The sequence below is a fragment of the Sus scrofa genome, chromosome 2 (genome assembly GCF_054392235.1).
Source record: "Sus scrofa isolate SSC_HxYL_T2T_F1_AM1 chromosome 2, Sscrofa_HxYL_maternal_Yorkshire_Landrace_v2.0, whole genome shotgun sequence".
Classification (NCBI taxonomy): Eukaryota; Metazoa; Chordata; class Mammalia; order Artiodactyla; family Suidae; genus Sus; species Sus scrofa.
In genome coordinates this window covers 15,855,030-15,864,240 of record NC_139384.1, presented here as the reverse complement: position 1 = coordinate 15,864,240, position 9,211 = coordinate 15,855,030, and the positions used below count along the sequence as shown (strand labels likewise).

Sequence of the window (9,211 nt, the reverse complement as noted above, 5' to 3'; positions counted from 1 at the left end):
GTACGGAAATACCCCTGAGGTCCAATTAGCCACAGCTAAGAAACTTCATAGAATTCACTTGAAAACAGAATATGTTGCAGTACTTTTAAGGTTTACCATAGGTACCTTTATAAATCAACAAAGACACTGATAGCTTAGCTAGTTGAGGTTTTTAAATCTTACAATTCTACTTTTTCCTTGGTAAACTAACAGCTGCTTGAGGCCGTGAGCCTGGAGTTATGGTGGAGAAGTGAAAAGGTAAGATTTTTTTTTTCCACGAAATCATTTGATCATAGACCTTCAGATCTTACAAATCATAATTTCCTTTCATCTATGCCAATCTGCATACAAAATGCCATGAAAGATAGACTCAAGTACAATACTACCAATTTAGAAGTAAAAATAGTGTGGGCTCTTTTTTTCTTATTGATAAATATTTAAAATATGTAAAATAATAACAAATATAGTTAGAATTAAATTAGAATAATTATACAATTCTAATTTTCATCAAACATGTTCTTCAATTTATAAGTTAAGAATACTCCTATGATACTGCCTAATTTTTAAAAACGTCTTGTGAAAGCTGTACATCAGAGACACACTCTTTCAATTATCCATTTTTCTGAGGTTGAACATTCAATGCCATTTCTAAATATTTCACAGCTCAGTAATTGTGTTGAACATGTAAGTAAATAATAGTTTTTCTCCTTTAAAAATATAAATATATCTAGTCACTTATTATGGAACATAATGTAGGATAATGTGAGAAAAACAATGTATATAAGTGTGTGTGTGTGTGTGTGTGTGTGTGTGTGTAACTGGGTCATTTACTGTACAGTAGAAAATTGACAGAACACTGCAAACCAATCTATAATGTAAAAATAAAAAGCATTAAATTGAAAAAATTTCCCTTAGGGTTTATTCCTAGAAAGAGTATTGTGGTGCCAAAGGGGAGGAAAAACTGATTTCTATTTCTTCATAGTTATTTTTAAAGCACTTTTGTTAATTATGTCTGACACTTAATTTATGTACACACTATATTTCTCCGATCTGTTAGGGGAGCCCAACTTAGAATAAGGGAATGCAATGGAGCTGCTGCACTTTGTCTCCATATATGTGTAGAATTTGCATTATGGATAATTAAAAAATAAAGTTCTTTAGCCATTTATCTTTGAAAGAAAAGACGTGTTTGTTTGTTTTTTTGTAGAATCCATTTTATTATATTCATTTATTCTCTTCTCTTCCCTTAGGAAATTTATGTTCCCAAATTTCTCATTCTATTAGTAACTCAGTATCCTGTAACCAGGAATGATGGAAGATGGTCAGTATGGGAAGATGGGAGAAGGCATGAGAATGCACTTAGTAGAACCATAAAGGAGTAAGAAGAAAAAATATATCATGAGTGGGTTCTCGCTGCTGTTTGTTAGTGAATTTCAGGCATTAAGGGCATTTAACAGGCAGACCCTTCAGGACTTTGTGTGAACACATTCATATACATAGGAAGTATCCAGTAAATATTTGTTGAATCTGTGAACTTTGGTAGGTATTTATAAAAAGTAATAAATTTTATATCTGTTTGTATTGGTCTGTGTATATATGTGTAGTGCATTATCTTTCTGTCTTACCGAGCAGACTATTTCTTTTCTTCTCCACATTTAATTTTGATTTTTAGAACTTATTTTTTAAAACTATAAAAAGTTTTTAAAATAAAACTTATTTAAACTGTAAATAAATTTAAACTTATTTTTAAACCCTTATTTTTTGGAAAAAAAAAGAGAGTTTCTTTTGCTTGATATATCTTGTAATAAATACTAATGCAAGAATATTTATTTTTATCCAATCAACAGAAGCTGTACTTGGACTGAATAAGACCATTTTAAATTGTATGTAGAACATAATTTTAAAGAATAAAAATATCAATTAACAAGCCCACCAATTGTCTAAAGTAAAATGAACCATTAACATAGTTTTTCCCAGTGGTAATTTAAAATTACACCACATAAAATGTGGCAGAAACTATTAAACTGGAGGGCAGCTTCCTTTCAGTGTCCATTTGTGTTTCTCACATTGTAGAGAGAAATGATAAACAGAGCAGGAGAACAAGAACACTAGAACTCCCCCCAGGTTTCTGATCTGGGGAAGCAGTCTTATTCTTACCCATGGAGAATGGCAACTCACTAAGCATCTACTCATCACCTAAGAGGTTTCAGACACTGCAGACACCATGCCTGGCACTACTGCATGTGAGGAAGCACATTCAAATAACTTATGTGTTCGGATGTGTACCAGGGAGAGGGTGTCACCAATTTTATATATATATATATATATATACATATATATATTTTTTTTTTTGGTTACACTCTGCTTGTGATAGATATTCACTGATGGTGTATTTCTCTGTACATTTACAGCTGAGAGTTCAAATGTGAATTATCAGTGAAGAGGGAATAATTCTTAAATCTGTGGGCCAACTCTCCATTTATAAGATACATCTGAGAATTGCAATGTGTAAGTTCTCAGCCACAGAGGAGGGCTCAGTAGCATGAAACACTGAACTGACTTACAAAGTCACTTGGAGTTGGAAGCAGGAGGAGAAACCTGATCTTGTTTAAATAGCATACTATTTATGCACCCAATGTTGCACCATGGATATTTAACAGGTGACAGGTGCTAGGTCTGAAGAGATGTAAATTGTGGAGAAAGAAAGGAAGAATTGAAATAAGAACTGGAGCAGGTCTGCCAAAAACATGCTCTTCACTGAACATGACAATTCTAGTTTTAAGAAAGTGAGACCATAATACTTTCCTGATTAAGACCTGTTATTTTTTATTTTTGTAGATATTTCAGGACCCAGGAAGGTGTTCCTTCGTAAGTGGATCTCCACATGTCTCCCAGCAATGTGACTGAGTTCGTTCTCTTGGGATTCACACAGAATCCACATTTGCAAAAAATACTCTTCATGGTCTTTTTGTCCATTTTCCTATTTACCTTGCTGGCCAATCTGTTCATTGTCATTACCATCTCCCTCAGCCCCACACTTTCGGCCCCCATGTACTTCTTTCTCACTTACTTGGCCTTCATTGATGCCTCCTTCACGTCTGTTGCTACCCCCAAGATTACCATTGACCTCCTCTACCAGAGGACAACCATCTCCTGGGGTGGCTGCATGACTCAACTCTATTTAGAACATTTCCTTGCAGCATCAGAGATCATTGTGCTCATTGCCATGGCTTATGACCGCTATGTGGCCATCTGCAAGCCTCTGCACTACACAACCATCATGCGCCATGGGCTCTGCCAGCTCCTAGTGGTGGTGGCCTGGGTTGGGGGGATAATCCATGCTACTGTACAGATTCTCTTTGTGCTTGACTTGCCCTTCTGTGGTCCCAATGTCATTGACCACTTCATGTGTGACTTCTTCTCACTGTTTGAACTTGCCTGCACTGACACCTACTGGCGTGGAATAGTGATATCAGCTAACACTGGGGGCATGTGCTTGCTCATTTTTTTCATGCTCCTCATCTCCTACATGGTCATTCTGAGCTCCCTGAAATCCCATGGCTCTGAAGGAAGACGCAAAGCCCTCTCTACCTGTCTATCCCACTTTACAGTAGTGGTACTCTGTTTTGTCCCTTGTATATTCGTCTACGTACGTCCTGTGGCCACCTATCCTGTGGACAAGTTGGTGACTTTGTTCTATGGAACCCTCACTCCCATGTTAAATCCTATCATTTATACAGTGAGAAACACAGAGGTGAAGAATGCCATGAAGGGTTTACTGAAGAGGAGAGTAACTTGGGTTGTACATGATGCCTAGAAAGTAATAATTTATGTACATAGGGAGGTGGATATCTGTTGTAAATTGTGAAAGAAAACTAAGAATTCTTGCAGATTATTGACAGAAGAAAGGCAAGAGCTAATATTTGTTGATTATTTAATAGTGGCTAGGCATTTATTAGTCATCTTGATAACCTTCAATATTCTTAGCAAGGCTTCAATATTCATGTTCATAACTTCAGAATAGACAATGGAAAAACAACTATATAACCCTAGTTTTATGAATATGGAGTATGTTTTACCCCGGATTCTTATACTGTTTTACTAAATTGTGCTACTTGGATGAAATTGGCTTCTCCACCTTGGTCTCAGAGTGTCTTCCATTTTGGTTAAACCTGTATTAAAGCAAATAAGGGATAGAAATTCTTAGTAGATGCATAGAAAAGGGACAGTTGCAAGAAGGAATTACAGCAGGGTTTTTTGTTTTTGCTATTGTTTTTGTTTTGTAACATGAATTTACCGAAAGCAAGGAGAGAGTCACTTATAAAAGGGGAAAAGATTAATTCACAATCTATTTCTTTACTTGGCACAGAGAAAATTTGAAATTACTCTGAATTTGCTCTATTTTCTTATAATCCTATGGCCAACAGCGTTGAATATAAAAGAAATGTTTTCATTTTCCATAACATGACTTGAGTCATTTGAAACAAAGTTAAGTATCTTTTATCAAATTTGAATGAATAGTCATACGATTAGGTTCCAAAGCTATGGTTCTGTAATTCTGATACATACATTTACCATAAATTAATGCTTTATTGACTCTTTAGTATATTCACTTCATTGATTTACCCATGTAAGAACTGGTGTTTCCATTATTAGCATCCCCACTTTACAGAAAAGCAAATTAAATCCAAAAGAGTTTCACTAAGTTACTTGCCTCTTACATCATGCATGCTTCCTCCATAAAGTGTGCTAGGAAATGTTACACTGGAAGGCAGTTTCTTTTCAAAGTTTCAGCTACAGCTTCCAACCCAAGTCTTTAAAACTCAAACCTACTTTCTTTCTAATGAAATATGATTATCTCTGGTATAAGTCTACAGACGACAACATTATCTGCAATCTTAACAATTAATGCACTGAACTTCGAGGAGATACCATCCATATACTGTAGGATTGTCTCACATGTAGCAGTGTATTTCATCACTATATTTTCCTCTCTTTGAAAGTTCAAGTTATGCCACTTCACTTTTTAAAAAGATCAACACTAGTATGGTAACTTTTTTTTTTTGGTAAAGGTAAAAAATCCCCTTCAGATTTCATTCTCATAAGTGAAAAATGCACTAACATAGAACTTCAAAAAATCAAAATGGCTAAGGTGAACCTTCAGAAAGTAGGACATACTAGCAATGTGCCTCTAAATATGTGGAGATTACCAGGTGATTCTACATTATTACATCACTCGTTGTTAATCCAAGTCTCTCTGACTACAACACTCCCATCATGCTACCTCTCATAAAATCACTTTCTCCAAGTCAATGGTCAACCTGAGCTATTTCTTCCATAATTTGACCATACCCTAACTCCAGAGAATGGTGCTGGGGAGAATGTGCTTACTAGGTTGTGCATGGCTACCGCCAAGGAGGCAAGAAGATACAATGGAGAAAAGAGTGTCTCTAACAAGTGGTGCAATTTGTCAAAAAGTTCCTTTTATGAAGATTTTGAAGATCTTCATTTTATGAAAGGATTAATGTAAAATAAAGATGGCCCATAAGAACAAAACTTAAAGAGGCATCTTAAACATTTGATTATAAATTAATTGGCAAGAAACTTGCATATTTCTGTGATATACAACATTTAAAGATAATAACAAGGATTATGATTGATTACATTATATCAAGATATTCCAATTTTAGGAATCCCTTATTCCTTTTGGAATATCTATAATAAGCACCTTGATCTATACACTGTAAACGACAGTCCATCTGCAGTCACTTGGCAATGTTTCTCAAATAATTTAGCAAGCCTAATTAGCTTGATGTTCTTCTCTGAGAGGAATTGGGGCTCCTTTGAAGTGTCCCAGAAATAGCTGGAAGCTAAAAGAATTTTACTTAAATTTTGATATTTGATAAGTGTGTTAAAAATATCAAAAAAAATTGAAAAAACAAAAAAATCATATGTCACTCTGAAGAAATACTTACTCATTGAACCCAAAACACAAGATTTCAAAAAAAAAAAAGCAACTACACATTATTTAAGGGCACAGAAAGCCACACAATGTCTTATTAATGGCAGGCAGCACTTGAAGAAAACTTTCTTCTCCTAATAGGGAATGAAAAGTAAGTCTAGACTCATACCATTTTTCTTTTTTAATTTTTTTAAAACTTTTATGGCTGCACCAATGGCATGTGGAAGTTCCCAGGCCAGGGACTGAATCCAAGCTGCAGCTGCAACCTACGCTTCAGCTGTGAAAACTTAACGCACTAAATGAGGTGAGGGATTGAACCCACATCATCACAGAGACAACATCAGGTCCTTAAACAGCTGAGCCACAATAGGAAGCCCAATGAGATGTATATTAATAGCGATTCAACACAAGGCCAGATACCATAAATCTGGCCATAAATCTTTGCAAAGGAAGTGACTGACAAGGAATTAATCTCCAAAATATACAAATACCTCATACAGCTTTACATTAAAAAAAACCCAACCATCCCAATCAAAGAAATGGTCAGAAGATCTCAATAGACATTTCGCCAAAGACAGACAAATGGCCAAAATACACATAAAACATGCTCAACATCACAAATTGTTAGAGAAAGGCGTATCAAAACTGCAATGACGGAGTTCCCGTCGTGGCGCAGTGGTTAACGAATCCGCCTAGGAACTATGAGGTTGCGGGTTCGGTCCTTGCCCTTGCTCAATGGGTTAACCATCTGGCATTGCTGTGAGCTGTGGTGTAGGTTGCAGATGCGGCTCGGATCCCGCGTTGCTGTGGCTCTGGCATAGGCTGGCGGCTACAGGTTCGATTCGACCTTTGGCCTGGGAACCTCCATATGCCGGGGGAGCGGCCCAAGAAATAGCAACAACAACATCAACAACAACAAAAAGACCAAAAACAAAAACAAAAACAAAAAAACTGCAATGAGATATCACATCACATCAGTCATAATGACCATCACCAGAAAGTCTACAAATAATAAATGGGAAGTGGTGTGGGTTGGGAGAAAAGAGAAACCTCCTTCACTGATTGTGAGAATGTAAGTTGGTATAACCACTACAGAGAGAAGTGTGGAACCTTAAAAAACTAAATATAAAACTGCTATACAATCTAGCAATCCCATGGTACCCAGAGAAAAGCATAACTGGAAATGATATATGCATCCCACTGGTCACTGTAGCACTACTTACAGTAGCCCAAACACAGCAGCCACCAAAATGCCCATCAGCAGAGGACTGGATAGAGACGGTGTGGTATATATATATACAATGGAATGTTACTTGGACATAAAAAAAATTAATAATGCCATTTGCTACAACAGGGATGGACCTAGAGATTCTCATACTAGTGAAGTAACTTAGAGAAAGGCAAATATCATGAGATCGATTTTATGGGCTAAGAATGATACAAGAGAATTGATTCAAAAAACAGAAACAGACTCAAAGATTTCAAAACCAAACTTATAGTTACTAAATGGAAAATGTGGGGAGGGATGGACTGGGTGTTTGGTATTGGCATGTACGCACTGCTATATAGGGAATCGATTGGTTACGAGGACTACAATATAGAATGGGGAAATCTATTCAATATTATGTGATGGCCTATATGGAGAAAGAATCTGAAAAATAGTAAAGGTATATGTGTATGCATGGTTGATTCACTTTGTTTTACACCTGAAACTAACACAACATTGTAAATCACCTACCATCCAATAAAAATTTAAAAAACATATAAGAGGGTTGGCCCAGGATTTAGTGCCCTAGCTTCTTATTTCCTCTTGGTATATATATATATATATATATGGCATTCTTACTGCCGGTCTTATATTTTCTTGTGGTAAATTTGAATATTATTGCCTACTTTTTCTATTCCATTTGGATATTATACAATTACAATTAAATGATTGAAATAAATTCCACTCACCATCTCTCACTATAACTGAAGAATAGAATTATGTTCATCATTATCATGGTAATCTAACTCCAGAATTGTCATGGGAAAGAACTCCTTTGAAGAGGCGCTGTAAATTTTACCTTGTGTTAAATGCTGTATTATAATAGGATTCATGATTATCACCTAATGTTCATCCGAAAATAACATTTAAAAACTATGATTTGCATAAATTCTAGTAACTTTAATATAATACAATTAAAAATAAGATTTTTACATTCCTAAATGTTTAATTTGCACAATACTAAATATTGAGAGTCCATAATCAGCTCATATGTTATCAAAACTTAAATTCATAAATATTTAAGTGAGAATCAACTTTTTTTTTTTTTTTTTGGTCTTGTCATAGTACTTTGTCTTCATGTAGACTCAGGGAGAGGTTCAAAATTAATGATGAATGCAAGAAAAGTTCAGCTCTGCTATTCAGTTAACTTACATGACATAATTAATTAGGTTGTGGCCAAGGTCTGCTAATGGTACGGAAATACCCCTGAGGTCCAATTAGCCACAGCTAAGAAACTTCATAGAATTCACTTGAAAACAGAATATGTTGCAGTACTTTTAAGGTTTACCATAGGTACCTTTATAAATCAACAAAGACACTGATAGCTTAGCTAGTTGAGGTTTTTAAATCTTACAATTCTACTTTTTCCTTGGTAAACTAACAGCTGCTTGAGGCCCTGAGCCTGGAGTTATGGTGGAGAAGTTAAAAGGTAAGATTTTTTTTTTTCCAGGAAATCATTTGATCATAGACTTTCAGATCTTACAAATCATAATTTCCTTTCATCTATGCCAATCTGCATACAAAATGCCATGAAAGATAGACTCAAGTACAATACTACCAATTTAGAAGTAAAAATAGTGTGGGCTCTTTTTTTTCTTATTGATAAATATTTAAAATATGTAAAATAATAACAAATATAGTTAGAATTAAATTAGAATAATTATACAATTCTAAATTTCATCAAACATTTTCTTCAATTTATAAGAATACTCCTATGATACTGCCTAATTTTTAAAAACGTCTTGTGAAAGCTGTACATCAGAGACACACTCTTTCAATTATCCATTTTTCTGAGGTTGAACATTCAATGCCATTTCTAAATATTTCACAGCTCAGTAATTGTGTTGAACATGTAAGTAAATAATAGTTTTTCTCCTTTAAAAATATAAATATATCTAGTCACTTATTATGGAACATAATGTAGGATAATGTGAGAAAAACAATGTATATAAGTGTGTGTGTGTGTGTGTGTGTGTGTGTGTGTAACTGGGTCATTTACTGTA

The 9,211-nt window shown here is 35.0% G+C and overlaps 1 protein-coding gene across 1 annotated transcript; it reads left to right on the top strand.

Moving 5' to 3' along the window:
• Window positions 1–1,304: 1,304 nt before the first annotated feature.
• On the top strand, window positions 1,305–5,992 carry LOC146405222 (olfactory receptor 4C3D-like). Its single transcript, XM_085015205.1, has 2 exons — window positions 1,305–1,518; window positions 2,818–5,992. Exon 2 carries the CDS (start codon window positions 2,864–2,866, stop codon window positions 3,794–3,796), a length of 933 nt encoding a protein of 310 aa, XP_084871331.1. The 5' UTR covers window positions 1,305–1,518; window positions 2,818–2,863; the 3' UTR covers window positions 3,797–5,992.
• Window positions 5,993–9,211: the final 3,219 nt, after the last annotated feature.